General features: G+C 37.9%; 1 protein-coding gene across 3 annotated transcripts; it reads right to left on the bottom strand.

Moving 5' to 3' along the window:
• Positions 1–366: 366 nt before the first annotated feature.
• Positions 367–23,981, bottom strand: LOC123872253 (sarcolemmal membrane-associated protein). 3 transcript variants are annotated; one of them, XM_045916420.1, is made up of 14 exons: positions 23,739–23,981; positions 23,131–23,598; positions 18,322–18,438; positions 9,478–9,612; positions 7,731–7,865; positions 6,007–6,225; positions 5,562–5,711; positions 4,849–4,950; positions 4,175–4,327; positions 3,439–3,526; positions 3,050–3,148; positions 2,468–2,577; positions 1,922–2,146; positions 367–1,712 (listed from the first exon to the last, which is right to left on the bottom strand). In XM_045916420.1, the coding sequence occupies exons 2-14, from the start codon at positions 23,320–23,322 to the stop codon at positions 1,032–1,034; spliced, it is 2,406 nt and encodes an 801-aa protein (XP_045772376.1). In that variant the 5' UTR covers positions 23,323–23,598; positions 23,739–23,981; the 3' UTR covers positions 367–1,031. The 3 variants fall into 3 exon arrangements, with proteins under 3 accessions (XP_045772376.1, XP_045772377.1, XP_045772375.1); XM_045916421.1 differs by having other exon boundaries at positions 23,790–23,981; XM_045916419.1 differs by having other exon boundaries at positions 23,131–23,981.
• Between the last annotated feature and the right edge of the window lie 303 nt (positions 23,982–24,284).

Genomic DNA, 24,284 nt, shown 5'->3' with positions numbered 1-24,284 from the left:
TAATTTTAGCAGTCTATGTATGTATGTTTGTATCCAGATTCTGTGAGTTCCACTGTAGGGCCTAAACTACTGGACCGATTTTGAGTCTGGTGTCAATTGATTCGTTTTAAAGGTCCGGGTGACAGTCTATATATATTTTATACCAAAAAAAAATTGACCTAATGGATGTTACATCAAAAAAAGTGGAGGTCTCAAAAAATTTTTTTTGCTATTGTATTGACTGGGATGTTAAATGACAAGAAAAAATTCTGAGCTCAAGTATATAAATGTACAGTAACATTAAAATATCCCAAACAACAGAAAAACAGTTTTACTCTAATATTTCAGCGTTTATTAAGACGATCGCAGTCGGGTTTTAGTTTTCAACTTTATCTTGTTTTGTATACTTTTTACTTTTAGCAATTCTTAGTAGCTGTTCTGTTCTATGTAAATACAACTTTTATCTCAAGGTAGAGGCTGATTGAGTTGATTGTTACAAGTACGCGACACGAAAGCAACCAAATATTCATTTCGTCGAAACAAGTGTATTTATAATTATAAAATAATGCCGATTCTGTCGGTACCTACTCCTCTAAATTATATTTAAAGTATTTGCTTCTTTAACTTTAGTTATTGTTAAAAAGGATGCAAAACGAATTTAAAATTTCATACAAGTTTAATCGCTATTACAAGGTTAACGGTGCAAACAATTTACTGCGTTGTGAATTGTAATTAGTGACTAATGTACGTACAACGTACGTCTCCATACAAAATAAATTCAATATATTTCTGTCGTGTCAACACAGTTATTAGTTTGCACCATTACTATATGTGAAAGCTAAAATAGGCTCGCCTGACCTTTTCTAATAAAACTGGTAAGAAAAAGGCGCAAATACTGTTAATTAAGTTTAGAAAGTGGCATCCGAATCGTCACGTTTAAAGAAGAGTAGTGAGCAAAAGTTTGAACTTTAATCGTCCACGAGGCGCGTCGGCGGCGTCGCGGGCGGGCGTCGGCGTTACGCGTACCCGGGCGGGTCCCACGTGGCCGTCCATCAAGAGATGTAGGGCAGCAGGAGATAGTACAGGCAGGCGAACAGGACGGGCACGGCTAGAGCTACCGCGTGAGTGAGGTCTAATCGAAGAGGTTTGCGTTGGAGAGTCGCAAGTTGAGCCGCGAGCCTGGCTCGCTCCGCGCATACCTCTGCCCACCTCTCCTTGGCCCGCACTAGCTCCTCCTCCAGAGCGTGTAGGCTGCCATTCTGCATGGTTACCTGGAGCCGCTCGTCGTCGTCGAGGCGCACGTACTCCGTGATAAAGCTCTCCGTATTGACGGTGTGCTCGATGTCCTTGTCGCTGTCGTCTTTGTTGATCTCGGTGGCGACGGAGTCGGTCTCCTCGTCGTCTTCGTCGTAGTCGAGACGGAACATTTCGTCGATTTCGGCGGATATCTGCTTCGCGTCGATGTTTTCGTCGTCTCGGCTGGTCTCCTCGGTCTCGACGGCCTTGTCGGCGGTGGTCTTCGGTCGGTCGACGGCGGCTTGCAGGCGCTGTATCAGCTGGTCGCGCGCGAGTACGTCGGCGCGCAGCTTGCCCACGACGGCGGTGAGGTCGTCGATGTCGGCGCGCGTCGGCCGGAACGCGAGCTCGGCCTGCATGTCTGCGGCGCTGGACGCTAGCCGCTGGATCTCGGCGAGGTTGGCTTCGCCGGCCACGGCCGTTCGCGAGAGTTGCTCCTGTAATAAGTAAAATAAATTAATTACGTAAAAGAGCTCGTCTAAACTAATAGTAGATTGATTTGACTGTTTAAAAGCGCTAAAGGTACGGAAAAGACACCCTTGGATCTTCCTGCTCTGGTGTTCTGCGTGAACGCTTTCATGCCGCAGCGGTCGACAACCTAGGCTCCCCCTGCGCGGCGAGCAGCTCGTCGCACAACTGTACGCACCTGCAGCTCCGCGATGCGCGCTCGATACGCCGCCGCATCGTCCGCAGAAGCGGGGGCGGCCGGCGCCCGGGGCTCCTCCTGCGCGGCGAGCAGCTCGTCGCGCACGCCGCGCAGTTGCTCGTTCTCCGCAGCGGACACCGCGAGCCGCTCGCGTAACACTTTGATCTCCTCGTTGAGCCCCGCCATCACGCGTAGTACATTCGCATATTCGATGCCTGCTTTGCTCTGAAATAAAATTACAAATAAAAATAATTATTATTAATATTGTAATTATCCTGTCACATCTTAAAATCCCTAAGAAATAAAATAAAAATAATAAAAAATTATTATTAGAAGTCTTTTATTCTTACCTACCCTACCTATTTTAGCTCCACCCGTATAAGCGTTAGCGCGGATCAAGGGATAAACTCCTTAAGGGGACTTATTCAGCAACCATATAACTCTTTTTAAATTGTACTTGTATAATCCGTGCAAAATACCTGAACATGCTCGAAAAGTTCGTCACTCACTATGAAGATAGTAAGTAAATAAATTGATAACACTTACAGGAGAGTCATCTTTCAAGTCTGCTTCAGTGTACGTAGAGTTGGCATTATTATCTGGACACAGGTCGCCGTCCAACGGGCTCAAAGATTCCATATTTTCATGTCCTGCATCTAAAAACAAGAAAAGGACACATTATTTAGCTACCGCATACATAATACATATAGACGATGTAATAAAATTAAAATACGGTATGTAAAAATAAATTATTTCTAGGTGATTATTAAATAGAGGGTCTTCCAAAATACGTAAAATTCACGTCCTTTGTTAGTTTTAAGTGTAATAACCATTTTAAATTATCATTAAACTAACAAAACACGTCAAATCATTGTGACGTCACATGCCAGTATTTCATAGAAGCTCGCATACTAAGCGCGTGTTTCAACGTTTGACAAAAATATACTGATTTGACTAGTTGTCAAACATCGGATTAACACATTACACAAATTTTGTCTAAGGCTTTGTGTGCAGGAAGACTTCATTGAGGGTCAAAACATAAAAGAATTTTAAAAAAAAAAGCTCATTTTCAAATGAATACTGAAGAGAGTCTGAATTCAAAACCTGTTGTTTATATCAGTTAATTACCGTGGTTGAGTCGCGAATTCTTTTCGTCGTCAGTACAGGGGTTTTCCCCGGTCTTTTCGCCGCTACCACTAACGCTGCCTTCCTCTGCTTGTTGCTTTTCTGTAACATTTAAACACATGATAATCTATAAGGATAAATAGACTGACTATCTGACTGACACATCAACATACAGAGGCATTAGAATATACATGGAAGTTCATTTTATAATGGCTAAGTATGGATTTTCAGACAAAAAACAGAGCTGGAATACGATTTTTATGAAATTTAGAATCAGGATAGCTTAAGTCCTGTAATAGACGCCAAACATCAATAAAAAAAGAAAATATTTACGAATATAGTTGTGAATTTTACATAGTGTAATTTCTGAATGCAATAATCGAACCACTTACCTTCTGCATTGTATACGTTGTTCTTCTGCAGAATCAATTCGAACTCTTTCGCAGACTTCCCTTCGGCTGATATTGTTTTTATGCCAACCTGAAATACACACGAAATATTATAAATAAATTGTTGAAGCGGAACATCATGAGTTTTATTTTTCCAGTCTCACACTCGAACTGAAACACTTTGTTATTAGCAAGTTATATAGCAGCAATAATAATATTTGACGTTTACTATCAGCCGACACCACAAACATCTTTGGTTTGTCCTTTTGGACAGAGCACTGAGATTCAATACTCAAACTGTAATACCATAATGAGTAAGCTTTCTGTAAGAGTACAGTAAGCTCTTTTTAGACTACGCTTAATATAACAGCATATAGCATATAGCACAACAATATCGCGCACCATACATTATTATGGACACGTTCCCACTTCACTGTACAATATATTATTGGCTTACTATATGCTATCCATAATATGTATGTTGCATGATATTGTTGTGCTATGAACTATATGCTATACGCTATATGAACTATATACTATATATTATATTATAGCGTAGTCTGAATAGAGCTAAACAGTTTGAAGGAATCGAGCAAAGCTCAGATGGCGTAAGAACGGAAGGCAGTAAGGGAGCGAGCTTCCCCGCTTCGCTTCTTTCGGACGATGCGACGCCAACATCATCAATCTTTGTTGCGTTGTTTTGGACAGGAACTGAAGCTCAATGCATAAACTGCCATACCTTATTAAGCAAGCTCTGAGGCAGCAACAGTTTGATGTAGTCGGGCAACGCTCGGATGGCGTCCTCGAGCGAGCCGCCACGTTTCGCTTCTTGCAGCTTATTGCTGTCGGTCGACACCACCAGCATCTTTGCTTCGCCGTTTTGAACAGAGTACTGAAATACCAAAAAAATACATAGCTTATATAGTCTATATTTAGAAATTTAAGCCAAAAATATTGCCACCAATGTGCCAAACTTCATGTAAATAAAAAATTAGTCGAGTGCGAGTCAGAACACGTGCTAGTTGCTTATTCTTTGGTAGTCATTCTTTTTAGACAAACGTAAAAAAGAGCTTGAAAATTTATAGACTAGCTTATACTCTCGACTTCGTCTGGGGACGTGCGTGCGACGTGTGCGTGGACTACTCAAATTTTAAACCCCTATTTTACCCCCCTTAGGGCTTCAATCTTTTTTTAGCGGATGTCTGCATAATAAAAATTATCTGCATGCAAATTTTCAGCATAATCCATCCAGTACTTTGAGCTGAGCGTTGATGGATCAGGCAGTCAGCCAGTCACCTTCTCTTTTTATATATTTAGAAATGTATATCGATTTTCATCATAAACAACGATCATCTGTACCTAGTGGGCTGACAGATAGGGTGGGTCTGCCAACGCAACTGAACAGATACTTACGGCAAGAGGCAGATGTTTCCGCAGCGTCTGTTCGCGCTCTTCTGCGGCCGCTATGGCGAGTCGCGCCGCACACATCTTTCGGTCGCAGCGTGCTGCCAGTTTCTGCAATAAAAAGTTGACATTCAGTATCCATTTAGTGCTGTGATAAACTAGTGGTTATGACATCCGCCTACTAATCGGAGGTCGGGGGTTCGATCATCTCTAACAGACCCGTAAGAGGAGACCCGTGCTCTGTAGTGAGCCGGCGAGGGTTGATCATGATGATTCATTTCGTAACTGCAGGATGACGTGAGGATGTAACACGCAAATTTTTATTTGACATGCTCCTTTGACAGCGGTCTTACCCGGTTGTAAGATGAGTGTCTAAAATGGAAGCCGGTTAACATAGGGAGGCGTGGCAGTTTTTATATTTTATATCGCTAATCATTGTCTGCTAATAACGCTTAATCGCTTGGCGGCACATATTTGCCGGTATAGTGGTAAATAGCCATGGCCGAATCTTCCCAGCATACCAAACCAGAACTCGAGACTAAGAAAGAAGAAGAAATAAAGTTTTAGTCGTATCCCAGCTGCAATTCCTGCAGCGCGTTGATTGCCGCTTGGCACAGGGTTAGTTCTGCTGGTGCAACGAGGCCGCTTCATAACTGCGCTGCTCTAACGACTCCACTGCTCTAAAGCATGTGCGAAGACCTTTAAATCTAATCGTATCCCACCTGCAACTCTTGCAGCGCGTTGGTGGCCGCTTGGCGCAGGGTGTAGTTCTGCTGGTGCAGCGAGGCCGCTTCACGACTGCGCCGCTCCAACGATTCCTCCAAAGCCAACCGTTGCTCGTGCGCTGTGCGCAGGCTGTCCTGCGCCACTTCCTATGAAACAATAAATAATATACACTTAGGGCAAAAAGTTACTATAATAAATAGGATATGAAGGGGTGTGTTTGAAAAATTAAAAGTAACTTAAAATGACAATCCTGTTAAATGCGTTCTATATTAACGTTACGTTTTAAAAAGAGTTCTATATTAAGCATCATAAAGTCTTATTTTATCATGCTTAGTTTCAACACAGCTAGCATCGCTTTCACTGTGTGCACGCGCAAGAGCAGGCGTTGCTTTCCCATGAACATCTCTCTCGAAGACTAATCTATTATCAGCTTGTAGTTACCTGGTAGTTCCTCTTATCGCTCAGCAGCTGCGCGACGTGGTAGTGGTCGGGGTGCTTCCCCGCAGCGAGCATCGCTTCCAGTGTGTGCACGCGCATAAGCAAGCGCTGTTCGCCCACGAACATCTCCCACGACGCGGCCGCTTCCGCGCGCGTTCTCTCCACACACTCGCGCAAGGTACGAAGCCGAGTCTCAAGCGATGCTTCGCGTTGGACTGCCTCCTGAAAACGCAACCAAGGAGTCACTACCCATATTATAAATACGAAAATGTGTTTGTTTGTTGGTTTATCGGTTTGTCCTTCAATCACGTCGCAACGGATTGACTTGATTTTTTGCATGGTTTTAGTTGAAAACCTGGAGAGTGACATATAATTTTTGTCCAGGAAAATCAAAGAGTTCTCTCGGGATTTAACAAAAACAAAATCCACGCGAACGAAGGGCAATAATTCCACGCAAGCATCGGCTAGTCAAAGATAAACAAAACGGTAATCTTTATAAACAAAGGGGGGTTACACAAAATCGACTATAGTTCTTACATTTCAGGAATACCTGTGACTAAAAGCCCGATAAGTAAAATACAGTAAATGTGTGCATTTGCTCGCGACTGATTGGTCCAACAAGCACGCTCACCCATGCAATGCCCATGTTATAGGACGTAACCACAAGTGAAGTTTACTCGCGCTCGCGAATTGTAACAACTACAACTACCATAAACTGGTAAACTGGTCTGCGTTAAGTACAGAAATTCTTGGTGGGGCTGATTTATTTGCTTTTGTAATATGGTTTCAAAAGAATTTTTAGATTTGCCATTATACAGAATATTCAAACATTGTGTATAAAGTAAAAACACATTTACTAAAGTCGAGGCTATTATACAATTGATAAATGCCTTAGTGACAATGTTGTGTGGAAGCAACCGACTGAGCTTCCAGTTGCCCACAAGAAGGTGTACTTGTATTGTTACATAATATTGTTACTTTTTACGATTTGAAAAGAGCATTTGTTGAGATTCTTGCTGACTCTTTTCAGTAGAATCATTCTGAACCAGTGGTCGAGTCACAGACGTGGCCTAGGAGACACTATTCGTATTTCGTACTACATGAAGTACATAAATTTAGATTTTGAAACTTTGACTACGATTTTAAAGTCAAATATGCTTATGATTTCTGTTAAGAAACATATTAGCAAGTTGTTTTATAGATTTCTGAGAGATAGTAACGCTATTATAATTTTTGAATATTTAAGTACGTATACTTTAGTCAAGGAAACATTTTAAAAAATAACCTTGAAATAATTAGCATTTTTTCATTAACAAATGAATATTTTAACATACAGTATCATGAGTGGTACTCATCTCGATTATCTATACTAAGAAATAAAATTGAAGTGACTGTCTGTTTGAACGGGTTAATCTTCGGAATGGCTAAACCTATTTTGACGGGACTTTCACAGACAAGTAGAAGATTAACCAAGGGGTAACAAAGGCTACTATTTTAACCGACTTTAAAAAATGGAGGAGTTGTATTTTTCTTCCTATGCACTGATATCTCTGCGATTTCTAAACCGATTTGCGTAATTTTGCGGAACTTTTCGACATTGTTCTATAAAAAATTTGGATTCCAACTCCTCAATCCTGATGCTGCAGGGGATCTGACCAATCCACGTGGGCGAAGCTGCGGGCATCTTCTACTACATAATATAGGTATTTATAGTTTGATCACTTTACCTGTACAAAATTATTTAGCTGATATAACTCTTTGAGGTTGAGTGGCGTTGTCATGGTAGGGTTGAACGACGACTTTGCCTCCTTGCCGTCCGGATGGAACAGTTTAAGGAGGGCCACCACCGGAGGAAATGTATTCTGAAAATGTACAATTTTGACCTTAGCTCGATTGAATCAAAGATTATCTCTACAATATACAATATAATACAATGGCATTCCGAACCAGTGGTAACTTATTTTGACGATTCAAAAGCACTTGTATAAGTTTACTTGAGTAAAAATCTATTCTATTCTAATAGTATAAAACTTTGAATCAAAGGTTATCTCTAAAGGTATAAAACTAAGTCGTTTCCCGCCGTCTGCCCCTTTGTACGCTTAGATCTTTTAAACTACGCAACGGATTTTAATCCGATTTTCATCAATTGATAAAGTGATTTAAGAGGAAGATTCGTACGTAAACTACACGAACAACTACTATTACTACTATATACTATATACTATTATTTATAAGTATTATTACTAATTACAAATATAGTTTTGTGTTAATTTGTTGAAATATGACGATAGGTAATTGTTGTTCAAGATGTCAACGAAAAAGAAGAAGCAAGTCTGCATGGTATTACTTATTGTTTAAAATGAAACAGAAAAAATCATTTTAGATGGCATTTTCAAACAGAAAAATGTCTACTAATACACGTACATCGTACCGAGCACGTATATCTATCTCTGAGAGATAGTTTAGCTATTCATTTATCGATGATGAGAAAAAGTACATACCTACGTCCTACATATTACATTTCCTTGTCTAATCCATACTAATATTATAAATGCAAAAGTGTGTCTGTCTGTCTGCTAGATTTTCATGGCTCATCCGTTAAACCGATTTTGACATAAGGTAGCTTCCATCTCGGGGCAGGACATCGGTTACTTTTTATCCCGGAAAATCAAAGATTCCACTGGATTTTTAAAGATATAAATCCACGCGGACGAAGTCGCGGGCATCATCTAGTGCTTATTAAGTCTGCCATGGTAATCAAGAGGGCATTAAGTCGAGCTGTTATTTATTTTTTTAATTAAATTAAATATAATATGGAATGTTCGCTAAACGATCTTTCTTCTTATCTTGGTTTTATCCATCTACAAACGTGAAAATCAAGTATAGGTGCAGTTTTTCCATAAACACATATCTTCAAACTCCATTTTCTCGAAAGTGCCCTTTGAGATTTATTTTCATCTCGATTACCACGGCAAAATTGCTCACAGTATATTAGGAAAATTCAAATCGGGACACAAATCGGCGCATTCAGTGGACCTTTTAAGACAAAAACGTTATTGATGGGAAAAATCGGTCAAGTGCGAGTTAGACTCGCACACAAAGAGTTCGTACATCGTACAAAATATTTTAACATTTTTATGTGCGCAATACTGCAAGTTAATGACCACAGCGCCATCTATGTGATTTAGTCAATTAATTTTTTGTGAACACATTTTAGTTTTTTTTTGTATGATGTACCACGGATTCATGGTTTGCAGAATTTTTCCTTTACTTGTGCTACAAGACCTACTGACATTCCTGCCAACACGATTCTAGGTCAACGGGTAGTACCCTATAGGTTTTCTTGACGGACACGACAGACAGACAGACAGACAGAGAGACAACAAAGTGATCCTACAAGGGTTCCTTTTCCTTTTTGAAGTAGGTAAGGAACTTCAAAAACGCGGAATAGCTTGCAGATTATAAAGCAGTCACCTTATCCGCGATGCCGGCATTCTCAACCACGGGAATGCCGAACTGGACCACGTCCCCGGAGAATACTTCGTGAGGCTCCTTCGTCAGCGTGCACCGGTTGTTGTTCACGAATGTTCCGTTGCTGCTTTGGTTGTCCTGAACAAACAAACAAACAATACTATTTGATTACAAATATTATAAGGGATATAATTATTATAACTAGAGGATGCCCGCGGCTTTGCCCGCGTGGATTTCAGTTTTTAAATCCCATAGGAACTTTTTGATTTTCTGGGATGTAGCCGATGTCCTCCCCCGGGATGTTTCCCATTGTCTGTACCAAATTTCATCAAAATCGGTTCAGCGGTTGGGCCGTGAAAACGTAGCAGACAGACAGACAGACACACTTTCGCATTTATAATATTATAAGTATGGATATTAGTATGGATGTGGCGCATAACTGAGCAGGCTCCTGCGGTAGTGGAGCAATGCAGGAGGTTGTCACAAGTTGAGGAATCACTGAGCTCTCGCATCACATCGTTACACCCCTCCCGCACCGCTGCACACACACACACACACACAGGAACCTACTCAGCTGTTATGCGTTATGCATTCACCTAATTTGGGCAATCAAACACCGAAGTGGGCGGTTTGGCTCCTCGTGATTTTTTTTGTCTCCTCGGTCCCCAAATGGACCAATTTATCGATCTTGGAACCATCAGGAATAAAGCTAAATAAATAATATGAGGTTAAAGGAAAGTTCCAGTTTCGTCTAAAATAATAAAATTGGGATCTCATATTTTGAGAATCTGGAGGCAGCTTAATTTTTTAAACCTATTTCTATAGGTCAACGATAAATTTGACGAAAATAAACTGATAATTTCCATGCAGATATGCTTATGCAAGCAAATAGGTAGGTACGTGCATTGATTTTATCAAAAGGCGAATATATGCCATAAAACATGAGAAAAATATAAATTCAAATTCAAATTCAAATTATTTTTATTCAATTAAACTTTTACAAGTGCTTTTGAATCGTCAAAATAATCTACCACTGGTTCGGAATGCTGTTCCTACCGAGAACTGTATAGTACACCACATGTCATGACGTCATCATAAATTCAATATGGTAGGTATTCTGTGCAGAGCATTTTAATTGAGACCCCTAGAGGACATTTAAACCAAATCGGATTGGGGTCAAAGACTTCACGATTCGTCTGTCCGCTTTACATCGATGTTAATCGGCGATTCAGTCTGGTATTCCTCTTTGTTCATCAATTTGGCCATCTCATTCAGTCTAAACACTTGAAACTATGAAGATACGCGATCTAATTTTAAACTTGATGTATGTAGGTGTCTGTCGAACTATAGGACTTAAAACTTACTATGAATTTCATTTCATTTCATAGTCAAAAATATTTTTTTTTTAAGTATATTAAGCAGCTAGCGAGTGTGTAAGTGCGTTTTACTAGATGTGATATTGTCTAATTCTTGCTACGGTAGAAGATGCATAATACTGATTCTTTAACCTTTATTTCAAAGTAGATATATCAATATTAGGTATAGGTAGTGGGGAAAAGGGATCGATAAAAGGTAGAGATTAGATTTAATATGTTTCTAAATAGCCCCATTTAGTTAAAACAATTATCGCAGGCAAACAAAGTGGCGGTAATTATTTAGGAACATTGTAATAGAGGAAGAGCATGTCAGGGTCAGACTTTCGTTACTTTATAAAAGCTGAAAGTTTATCTGCGCATTGTCTATGAAGTTTGGATCATAGTGGCTTGGCAGATAACAGGTAAAAAGACGTACGGTATACGTAGACGTATTTCGTCAAAGTAGAGCCTAATTTTTTACGCTTTGTTCGGAATAGTAATAGAAAACACGTCATGCATTGCCAGACACTTAGTACTTATCATGGTAACTCCCTGCCAGACACCCTTAAACTTTGATATTATGTCTTGGTTGTTTGGATGTGTGGGGAACAACGCGTATGGAAACTTTCAGCTTTTATAAAAAACGAAGGTTTGGCCCTCACGGGCTCTTAGTCCATAAACAAGCAACACTGTTTGTAAATTTTACGTAAATGATAGCCTTCATTTCGCTTCTAATTCGACGGCAGCCTTACAAGTATGAGTAGGGTTGCCGCATATCCGGTTTTCGTTAGGACAGTTCCATTTTTCCTAGGGTTTCCTAGTTTCTGCAACCTTTACTAACGGAACATTATCTGGCGTAGTTTAAGAACGAATCACTGTTAAAACGAGTCAGCGATATATAGATGACATAAATCTGTCTCGTTTTAACTGAAAGTCCAAGTGCGCTCCATAAATTTCAGCCAAGTTGTATACCTACTTAATAAAAGTCTTTGTTTTGGAACAATGAGGTCACTAATTAAAACATACTCAGTGTACTTAATAAAAAATGTTTTTTTTAGAACAATTACGTCTCTAATTAAAAATTACAATAAAAATAGAGTATTCTATACTTATACTCGCAATTATACTACATAGATTTAAAAGAATGCAAGTTAATGTTTATTTTTCTCATCTCCTCTTCCGAATGACTGAAAAACACCTAAAAATAAATACTATCGTTGAGAAAGATAATTATAAAGGTAATCTATGAAGTATAAAGTGAACATCAGAAATGATGTGGTTGGAGACACCATAGCTACTTCAATTTTGTTTTACAGTAATTAAAGGTAAGTAGGCACTGCACCTATAGTCAAAAGAGAAATCTCTCGCAACCAATACAGAACCTCACTGAGCGAGTAGGTTGTGTAATACTCGTTTTTTTAACGATTTTTTGATTTTTTTATCTCGCTGACCGCCTTTATTTGATCCATTTGTCAACCCTAACTAGGTTTAAACAATAGCCAAATGAACAGGCAACAACAATGTTTACAGGGCGATCGCGCGTCGCCATACGGTGTAGCGTTACATCAATTAAAAGGATGTTAAACCTGTTTCAATTTGGCACGGCTCAGTACTTGTGTAACGCGTCAATACCGTAAACTCACGTAACGTACTGCGATGACATTTTGTTTTTTGTCATTTAAACCCCGTAATTAAGAGACCTGTCAACTAAACCCGATTGCCGATGCCGTAATAAGATAGGGATGATGACTACTAGTCAAATAAAAGTATTTTTATCAAACGTCAAAACGTAAGGAAGCTTGTATGGAATACATTATAGATGTGAAGTCATAAACATTTGACGTAATTTAACGTTCGTACTTTTTAGTTAAATCGATAATTTAAAATGGCTAGCAAACTTAAAACTTACAGCGGGCGTAGATTTTATGAATTCTAGAAGATTCGCTTCTTAATAATTCCTAAGATATAATTTATTTTTGACATAGGCATAGGCGTCATCTCCAATATCACCTTTGGCATATAAAGGCATTTGGCATGAAAATTGTTATTAGGTTATCACATGGCTACATTGATGGCTACAATATGGCTACAATTGAAATTATTGTGAATGGCTGAGTTTATGAAGGTCAAGGAAATAGGAAAAATTGGGCTAAGAACCGTGTGAAAGCAAAAGGATTACAAAGAAAAGAGTACTTTTCAATCAAAAAGAAATCTGAATTATAGCACACGTCCGATTACCATACCTAATTGCATTTATTTATGATGGCTAATCGTATAATCATTTATTTATATTTTATAGAACAATAAAATACGATTACGATGCATTATTGTAATTTACAGATGATTATTATTATCACTCTATGTCTGTAAACATAAAGGAGATTGAACTTTTCGAAGCCGAAATGAAAATGAAAATATCATTAAGACCTAATATAAAATCCGTTATAAATGATTGATCACGAGGAAACCAGAGCCAAAAGATCGCCCACTGCCTATAGCTAGAATTCGATAAGATAATTTTTTATCAGGTTTAAACACTGAACACACAGAAACGGCGTTGGAGTGGTTCAGGAGTTTTTAAATATTATATTATTTTGAATGAAATACGTCATACGAATACCGCTTGAGATCACAGCCCGGACCTTGCCCACTGCGAAAATATTATATGACGTGTGACATGTTCAGTGCAAAATCAGCTTTTTAATTTCACGTTAGGCCTTAACTGCGGTTTCACCTGTCCAGCAATTTCCATTACTCTTACAGTCCTCTTGGAAATTGCTGGCCAGTAAAGACCCGATTGCAGTCCTCTATAGTGAAATCCTTTCTTCTGTAAAGTAGCAGTTTACGAGCAAGTGGAGGTAAAAACTATAATACGAAATTAATAGCTCAAAAGTGTTTTACCACTCATGAGTTAACGTAACTCTCAGGTTAGTCTAACAGCAAATTAACTGTTAGTCTAAAATTCTAAACCAAGTTTTACGAAAAAATACGAGTCTTGTCCTAAAATCAGGGATGTGTGGCAACCCTATATAAACTCTAAATTCGATAAGTCAAGGTTTTCCGCAAACCATATTTACGTAAATATTTTATATTTTGTGAGACATTTGGGTAATTTTCTTTTTTATATGAACATTGAACATCTTTATTGCTAACCAGATAAAGAATAAACATACAGGAAATTATTAGTTAGTTATAGTTCATTAGTGATCCATATCCATACTAATATTATAAATGCGAAAGTGTGCCTGTCTGTCTGTCTGCTACCTTTTCACGGCCCGACAGTTAACCCGATTCTGACGAAATTTGGTACAGGGTTAGCTTATATCACGGGGACGGACATAGGCTACTTTTTATCCCGGAAAATCAAAGAGTTCCCAAGGGATTCCTAAAAACCCATCCGCTTAACCGATTTGTATGAAATTTGGTACCGAGGTAGCTTGCGTCCCTGTAATTGACATAGGCATTTTATCCCGGAAAATCAAACAGTTCCCACGGGATCTTTAAAGATCTAAATCCACGCGGACGAAGTCGCGGGCATCCTCTAGTTATAAAATATGCGAAAGTGTGTCTATCTGCTAGCTTTTAACGGCTCATCCGTTTAGCCAATTTTCATGAGTCTCCATTCCTCCAGAGCCCAGACTATGATGCATATTACATACCTATTAGCAAATGAGCCTCAAAGCCCCAAATCACGAATACGCGTAGGCTACTTTCATTACCTATGTGGAGCTACTAAAAGAACTAGTTAGCAGTCCGTGTTGACCCATTGTTCTCTCGTTTACATTGATTTCAAGGTGATCATGTATAGGCAAGCTGTCCATTAGTTTTTCTTTACAGGAGACATCTTTGGTACTGTTACCTAAATAGGTACGTTATACTCATACCTATTTCAAAATCGGTCAAGTGTGAGTCGGGCCTCACTCTTTTTGTACATTATTATTATGAACATCATATTTTGGTTGTATGAAATACTGTCTTTTGCCGAGCTATAACATCGCATTTTCATATTCCTAACAAGTTAAGTTTTTGAGATGTCGTCACAAAAATGATCTGAAAGTGTCAATTTTGACAACCCCCCCCCATTTCCTTATTTATTTGGATAAAAAAATAATATTCGTGCTCTACTCAATGAGCTCCAAACAATAATACGCCACATGCTGGGAGGGTAAGAAAAAAAAAATGTTCGGTTCCTTCATGTATGGGAGCCCTGAAAAATAATTTAATTTTTCTAATTCAATATTTGGTTTTGGGTCAACGTTCTACACCGAATACCAATATTTCAGGTTTGTTACTCATTTAGTCTACGAGCTAGAGACCTGTGACACACGGACAGACAGACGGACAGACAGCAGAGTGACATTAAAAGGGTTCTGTTTTTACCTTTTGGCTACGGAACCCTAAAAAACTATGTGCTTGTTTATTTTCTCGGCTCAACTAATCAAGATAGATTTTATTTCAATACCTTATCTTCTTCTACCAAAGAAAATATCTCGTTCACAAAACGTCGCATTTTGGAACATGTACATATGGTAATTGGTACTATTGGCCTAACGTAGGAAAACAGGCACAGGAAAAAAACCGTAATTGTGGTCGTTGAAGGCACGGACATCAGTTTACATTTTAGTTATAAAATAATATTTCGCAGTTCGCACTTATAAACAGCTAGGTATGTCCTCGCCAAGGCATCGATCTCTGACCTGCGACCCAGGCCAACCCTTTAAAGCTAGAACTATAAAAGCAAGACAGCTGTTCAGTTTATGACGTAGGCGACCCACTAAGAAACATGATCTAGAAATTCATCAGAATTTAAAATGGTTTGCGAAGCGAGTTTCTAGTTCTAAACATGCACTCTTCTTCATTTTTTAGGGTCTCAAAGGGTGCCAACGGGACCCTATTACATAGACTCCGCTGTCCGTCCGTCCGTCCATGCGTCTGTTTGTCAACGGGTTGTATCTCGTGAACCTTAATATGTAGGTAGAGAGTTGAAATTTTTACATAATGTGTATCTCTATTGCCGCTATAACAACAAATAATAAAAATTTCGAAATAACTGCCATAAAAATTTAAAATAAAAAGTGTTATTTCATTTGCGATGGTAGGGAACCCTTCGCTTGCGAGCCCTACTCGCACTTGAACAATTTTTATAACTTTTGTATTTTTATTTTAGATCGATTTTCAAACAATTGAGTAGGGTAGAGAAAAAATTCTCAGTCTAAAGATGGAGCAACAAATGTAGGTAATTTTATTTGCATGTACATATATTTAAAAACCTGGAGAATGACATAATCTATTTTTTTTTCCATGGAATCAAAAAGTTCCCACGGGACGTTTTAAAAACCTAAATCCACGCGACGAATTTGTGGGCATAGCATCATATATTAGGTAAATAAATAAATATGTATTTGGTTGTTTATTTATCAACAAAACGCACTGACACAGCTATCATACACAGAGCATTTATAATGAGGTCATGCTCACAGGAGTCCAGTGTACTAGGTTAATAAAAATAATCGCAACTACTGTAAGTACTTTGATTTAATTAGTACTAAGTATTATCCCCTCGGTCAGTGTAATGTAATGTACCTACCTTCTTAATGTTGATATCATGATATAAGTACAACTAAACGCACTTAAAAATCGGTTATTTTTTAACGTTTATTATAAGTGTTACATACAATATTACCATATAAACAGTATATTTAATAAATATTTAGATGTCAAAAACGGTACATTAAATTAAACCCCAATATATTCTATTATCACCCTTAAATGTATTCAGACAAACAAAGGATTTCTATTGATTGAATATTAATCATAAATATTAGGTCATCATAATTATGATTACTAAGGAACAGCCTCCTACCTAGAACATTCGATACATTCTTGAACTACTTATAAAGAGCTTTTCTTTTGATTCTGGTCAAATGGTCTGTTCTTTTCTTTGGTATCGAATCCAATTTTTTGTACTTTTTAATTTCCCATTTTTAAAAGTATACGTCACTAACAAAGAATACGGTAGTGTCTAGTATGTACCCACAAAGCATACTTTCCGAAACTTCAGAAACTAGGCAATACGCAAATTAGTTTTTTTCTATTTAAGAGATATTTTAGGTCATTTACAGTCATTTTGCCACTTATCAAAGTACTCATCAAAGTACAAGTAAAGTAAACGAACACTTATCAAAGTACTCATCAAAGTACAAGTAAAGTAAGTAAAGATAAGTATCAAGTAAAGTAGTGAAGTAAAGTAGTCATGATTACTCTTTTATCCCCAAAAAAAATCTGAATAAAAAAAAATATTACTCTAGCTAAAAAAATCCACCATACTTCGCAGTATTATTCTACGTGACGCGATAGGTATTATGTAGGTTCAAAAATGGAAGATAACCTAACATCGTGAAATATGCTTTGGCCATAATATATTTGCTATACTATACCTACTGCAATTAAATACACCATATACAGAGAAATTGGGTTGTCAAGTTGGCGATTAACATCTGTCGTAGGCGTTGAAAGCGAGAGTCGATTTCTTACAATACAATCACGTAATACGCCCATCATCTTTCATGACAGTAGGTAAGCCGGTGGTCATTTAAATTCTATGACACATTGGCCTTACAAGGTAAACTCTAATTAGGGTATTATATGCATAGTTCTAAGTTAAGCCAATTTGAGCTTGTTATAAAATATAAGTTGGCTAAATCCACGCGGACAAAATTGTGAGCATAATCTAATAACTTAGACACTGGTAGGAAGACTCCTATGGCCTGTAGTATATAAGTTTAATAAAACTATCGTATTCAGATGAGTACAAAAGTTTTATTAGGCCTATACGGCATACCTCTTCCATGACCTTAGGGTACCTGCCAACTGAAGCAAAACGGAGGGGGGATGTTTTAATTTTTTTATAATTCGAATACAAGTACGCTCTTGACTGCGATATCACCTGGTAGTAAGTGTTGAAGCAGTTTAAGATGGTAGCGGGCTAACCTGGAAGGGGTATGACTTCTGACTGTACCCATTTATCAATTTCTAGACGGCATCATACCAGAGGAGACATGTGGCCTAGTTGTGACAACGCCTATCAATCGATTGCGATTGTTTAGCAACGTTGACTCAAGTCGGTGACTGGATGGGTAACCGACTTTGGTCCGAATTTGGCCTTTTCGTTTCCTCCGTGCCTCAGAGAGCACGTTAAAACGTCGGTCCCGGTTATTACCACTAGCATCTGATAATAACTGTAAAAATCTAAGAATCTTAATTCTCTTAGTGTGTTGTACCTGGATGGATCTGGGAACCCACCGCATTATTATCCCAAGAGAACTCCTGCCATTATGTGATTAATGGAAAGGAGTCACGACCCTCAGCAAGGAAGGAATAAAGAATCATACTGGAACGCTACATAGTCTAAATAATAAGCGGTAATCGTGAAATAGAACATCTATAGTAGGTAGGGAAGTGGTCTGTAGGCGATTAGTTAGTAGGTACTTACCACAAGGTAAAAATGGCCTTTCTCGTAGTAAAGGGTAGCATGGTGCCGTGACAGGACTCTGCATTCGAATATCGTGTTGGTCGGGGAAGCGGTTGCCCTGTAGACATTGCGCCCGATCTGTGGGGAGACATTTGCCATGAATCATTGGTACATATTTATTAATGGGACTTCAAATGGATAAGGCTAATTCAATTCTTCTTTTTATTAAAGAAGGGTTTGCTTAAATTCTCAACTGATCGTTATGATTTACTATACATAACAATATATATTATTATTTGTATATTACATTCAGTGCTTATGCATTTTTACAAGGTCTACATACACTAGCGTTATTCATTATTGACCAATCTTTTTCATAACTAAATAATATGCCTAGCATTCTAGCAAAGGAAAAAGATTTCCACCACATCTTGGCTAGAAATATATTTTGAAACAAAATATTATATCTCTAGACAAGATGGCGAAACTTACTTAGTTCGGATGCATTACATACGCTTGCGTTTGACTGCAATCAGACCAAATAGTGGCGACGATGCAGCCTAAGACCTGTAAACTAGCCCCGATTCGCAATAAAGATAATTGAATTGAATTGAATTAAGAAGCATCTGCTTAGATGTTGCACTAAAAAGTTTATTTCAATTAAAATTATTCTATTCCATTCTAACATCCAAACGGTAAACGCGTGAAACAACACAGAAACTCGACCAATATTTAAAATAATAATATATAACTTCCTGTGTGTACAAAATTCCATTACACAAAATACGATTTGATAAGATCAACTTCCGTTGCCGGGAGTGTAACAGATGCAAGGCTAGAAATAGACAATTTAATCTCATTAAATTTAATTGCCAATGCACAATTGTACCATGTCTCGAGTACCAAGGGTCGTGAACTAGAGATTGTTTCACGTCGCGTCATCGGAGATCGACAGCGCAGATATTTGTGCCACTGGTGCGTTATCCACACTCGTTCAAGAACTTAGTAGACCAGCCACCTATAGCCAACGCATGCATGCACACATACAAGGTTCGTGAACTATGAAGATTGTTTCACGTCGCGTCATCGGAGATCGACAGCGCAGATATTTGTGCCACTGATGCGTTATCCACACTCGTTCAAGAACTTAGTAGACCAGCCACCTATAGCCAACGCATGCATGCACTGATGGTTTGTGAACTAAAGATTGTTTCACGTCGCGTCATCAGTGATCGACAGTGCAGATATTTGTGCTACTGGTGCGTTATCCACACTCGTTCAAGAACGTAGTAGACCAGCCACCTATAGCCAACACATGCATGCACGCATACAAGGTAGTGAAGTAAAGATTGTGATTATTTGTTCTGTGATTGTGACAGATCTCGTCATCAGAGGTCGCCGCAGATAATTGTGCTACCGATGTGTTAAGGTGCCCACGCGCTCGAACTGCCGACTGCGACGCGCGGCAGTGACGTACGCGCGTCGCGGCTGGTGAGAATATCGTGCGGGGCGCTGCCGCGACGCGCAGTTCAGCTGCAGTTCAGTTCAAGTGCGTGGGGACCTTTATTCACACTCGTTCATGGACGTAGTTGACCAGCCTCCTAGGGCCAACGCATGTATAGACGCATGCAAGGTTTACGACGATAGTAGAGCAGAACAAGCAGTTCGAAGTTTAAAATAACAAAATAATTATACCTAAGTTACTAACAGCAACTTTTTTTTTCAAAGTTATGGAAATAACTTTTTAAAAAAACTGACCTTGTTTGTAGTTCTACACTATAAAAGACCCCTGAGAAAAACAGTTTTCTAGGTCTAATGGGGTTTGGGCTGGACGTTGAGGAGCCAGGGCTTTTTTTACATCGACTTAGGTGTTAATTCAGGAATCAGGGTATAAGCTATCTCCAGTTAAATTAGGATGAGAAGAATAATATAATTAGACTAGTAAGTTAAATATCACTCTATGCTATATCTTTATACACTCAGCCTTAGTTTCTCACAAGTTAACACCTGATAGCAATAATAAGTAACTTACAGATAAACGCGACGAGACTAGAAATTCAAACAAGGTGCGAACTTGCACTCGTTTTTATAAATGACTCAGGAGCATGTTAGATGAGTAAATACTTGGACAGATACGACGCGCGACTGCAACATGTATAACGCGGCACATAGGTATCTACAGGTGCTTATATGGTTCAGAAATCGGAATATAAGAAACTGTGTTGAGGCGTTTTCACTCAGGAGAGCGCGCAGAAGCCGCATAGCTGGCGTCGCTCTACGGAGTGTGATGTACTTCTTCCAGTTTCTTGTCTTACAAAACCTTATAGAATCTATAAGTATTGTCGGGGGTCTACTCAGATTCTGAAGCGAGCTCTGATGGCTGGAGTGAAGACGAGAGGGGCAACGCACGCACTGCAGACGGAAACATTGAAGTGTGGAAACCAGCCCAGAGAGAAGAAAGTAATATCTTCATCATCATCATCAACTCACCGCTGGCTCATCACACTAATATTATAAAGGCGAAAGTTTGTGTGTGTGTGTGTGTGTGTGTGTATGTTTGTTACTCTTTCACGCAAAACTACTGGACGGATCTGGCTGAAATTTGGAATGGAGATAGATAATATCCAGGATTAGCACATAGGCAACTTTTTATCCCGGAAAATCAAAGAGTTCCCACGGGATTTCGAAAAACCTAAATCCATGCAGATGAAGTCGCGGGCATCATCTAGTGTATATTATATGATATAGTGTGTATCCTAAATACATGGGTCTCTTTTCAGAATGAAAAGGGTTTAGCCAAGTGCAAATTGGCAGACTTCACACACCTTTGAGAACATTATGAAGAACTCTCAGGCATGCAGGTTTCCTTACTTTTCCTTCACAGTTAAAGCAAGTGATGTTTAATAGTTTAAAACACACATAACTCTGAAAAGAAAGAGGTGCATGCCAGAAATCAAACCCCTGCTGATTAGGAGGTGTAAGTCTTCTATTGGACTACCACAGATGTCCATCCACACCACATGATCGTTTAGTGATTAGGACCCTATATTGTGGCTTAAATATACTTAAAGTGCTGTGTTGCCTTCTCTATTGTACATTCTAACATTTGCAAATTGTGAAAGTGTCAGTACACTTTTAACAAATGTGACTCGGCCTTCTTGTCCTTGTCTTGAGATCAATAAGATAAAGATCGAGATAAATAGACAAGTTTTTACAGTACATGCTGATAAATCTTATCAAAATATCTGTTAAAGGTACATGAGACAAAACTTTAAAAAAATGTTAATATTTGAATTGACTTTAAATTTCATTGGAATACTATTTTGTTGTTAGTATTATTTTATGCATTGAACAAAACCATAAAAAAGAATTTGAAATAATTTTACTGAAATAGTCCATATCTAGAGCAATAACCATACAATGCCAATGCAAAAGTTATCACAAATAACACATACATTGTAAAGAGGTATGGGGTAATCCGTGGAACTAATTATATGATTCTGAATATTCCTTCAATGATAGCTGTAGTAGGGTATAAATTATAACAATTGGATGAAGTTGTGGAAAAAAGCTAGTTAGAATATTAAGTTTATAAGAGAATTCAAATTTTATAATAATTCAAGTACATGCATAATCTGATATTAAGCAAATTATAATTATGAACAGGTGATGCCTTTGACTTCATCCACATGGATTTAGGTTTTTGAAAATCCTGTGGGAACCCTTGGATTTTCCAGGATAAAAGTAGCCTATGTCACTCTCCAGGTTTTTAACCATATGCATGGGGTATGGTCACAAAAAACCATTTTGACCCATTGTTCTGTTGCTACGTGATTGAAGGACAAACCAATAAATCAACAAAAAAACACAATCTCGCATTTATAATATAGGTAGTGGTTTACAAAAGAAATTATTTAAAGTTTTATTAAGTAGGGACTTAAATACTATTTGTAAAATACAATAAATGTAAATAGTAAAATTTACTACTTACTTTAGTACTGATTTGCTTTTACAAGGTTTGCGAGAATAGGTTTATTTTTCACTTTAAAACAAATACCTGCTGATAGCCATTCTATATTTTGCACAATAATATGTAAAATAATAATTATAATATTCAACCCACAAATCTAATAGATTAAAATGTAATACTTAATAAAAATTGGTTTACAATTTACATAATATTAGTTCCTCTTTAAAAACTTTATGTATGCACATATTTGTTACTAGGAGAACTATATGAAAACCTGTTACTCAAATTAACACTATGACTGTGTTAAGTAAATGAAACCACACAATTTTGCAGGGTCACACTTGTTTATAGACTTACATAATTTAATTCAAGTAAGTGTACATATTCTGTTTGGTGGAAGGCTTTGCTGTTAGTTAGTTTCACTCTACTAGCAAAGATTAGCTATACAGTTTAACATTCTGGCATGATACACTGGTACTGTATAAATGGTGTATAAGTACTGATTAGGGATATGGGTATACTGCCATACTCCTAAGTGAGGTCAATTCCATCTTAGACACCAGTATTTACCACAAAGTGAGACCATTATCAAAAGCTAACTTTGTCATTGAATTCATAAAAATTACTGAGCTGGGGATAGTGGAAAATCTTCAATAAGGAATTTTTAGTCCTTTTTTAAATATATACAAGTTTGCATTTGACAGCGAACACAGCTGACGATTTTATAGTTTAGGTTAATCATTTTTTGCATCTTATAGCTGGACACAATAATAGAAATCTTCAATTAAAGCACTTCTAATACATTTTAACGACCTACATAGCTGTTACCAGTTACAAAAATTATGAAAGAGGAGTATTACCTTGACAGGTTGTTCCAGTGTGACGCGTCTTTCATCAAAGGGCAAAGAGTTAGAATGAGGTATGAAGATCGCCCTGGGTACACCCACATCCTGGTTATTCTGGGTCTCTGGAGCAGGTGTCCAGTTATAATCCATATTTTTCACTGTGGTGGTCATTAGTGGATTAACTCTCTTGTTCTTTGCTATCACCATCGCACACCTCGCTCCTCGGAGTAACCATTCGGGCCTCGTTTATTATATGACGATCTCCACATCGAAGAAAACAATCATAACACTGGCACTAGGGTGAAAGGAGAACTCCATTTCCTGTCATCTTCGTAACAAACGAACTCGGTTTGCAATGTGTTATCAATTCTATTGCACGTCTCTCCAACTATACATCCCTCAAGAAAACACTTGGAAAATAGAGTATGAAACTTGATTCCTTTCGCCTACCGATTCGTTTAGATATTAGGAAACCATCGAAATCTGGAAGAAGTGCAACGAATGCAAACCGTATACTATTAATAGCTTACGTGTAAACTAGAAAACGCTTATTTACAACCAAAGTAAATTAAAACCAATATTTTTAAAGGGCGTTGATCGAAATTATCGCTCGAGGAACTTACGAAATGGGCGCACGAATCGGACATTTGTTTTGTTGAGTTGGGTACACCTACCATCACTATCGTTTATAGTTCATTTGTTTTTTATTAGTTTTTTACCATTTCAGTAACGAATAATTTTAAATAAATTATTTAAAAAATCTCAATTTATCACTATAGTTTTTTCAAGGAATTAAATAATAATTTTATGGAATACTTTAATTATTAACCGGTTATTCCGGTTGATTTCGGTTTTTTAACTATATTTAATCTGTAACAAGTAGCACACAGACAAACATCCAAAAGTTAATTAAAGTACAGATTAAAATATAATTCTTTTTCATTATTATTTTTGTTTTAAATAGTGCAATTTTTATAGTGTAAATTTTAAACCACATTTTAAACCAAACCCTATGTCCTAAGTCACCGATTTCGTATTGTTACTTTTTCATTTTTCAGTCTTACTCAAAAATAACCGATAAAACCGACCAATTCTAATCGGGAAACAATATTATTTTTATCTGTGGTTGTTCATAGGTTGTTCGAGAACTTTTTCTCACTCTAACACAC

The sequence above is a fragment of the Maniola jurtina genome, chromosome 15 (assembly GCF_905333055.1).
Source record: "Maniola jurtina chromosome 15, ilManJurt1.1, whole genome shotgun sequence".
NCBI classification, from domain to species: domain Eukaryota; kingdom Metazoa; phylum Arthropoda; class Insecta; order Lepidoptera; family Nymphalidae; genus Maniola; species Maniola jurtina.
Note: the sequence above shows the minus strand (reverse complement) of the source record. Positions and strands in the feature narration are given on the sequence as shown.

Coding starts and splice junctions, on each gene's coding strand:
- LOC123872253 (XM_045916419.1), bottom strand. CDS start 23,322: ATGGTGATAGCAAAGAACAAGAGAGTTAATCCACTAATGACCACCACA. Junction 3,527..4,174: donor CTCAGAGCTTGCTTAATAAG/GTATGGCAGTTT, acceptor TGTGTATTTCAG/GTTGGCATAAAAACAATATC. Junction 1,713..1,921: donor CGCGCATCGCGGAGCTGCAG/GTGCGTACAGTT, acceptor TACTTATTACAG/GAGCAACTCTCGCGAACGGC.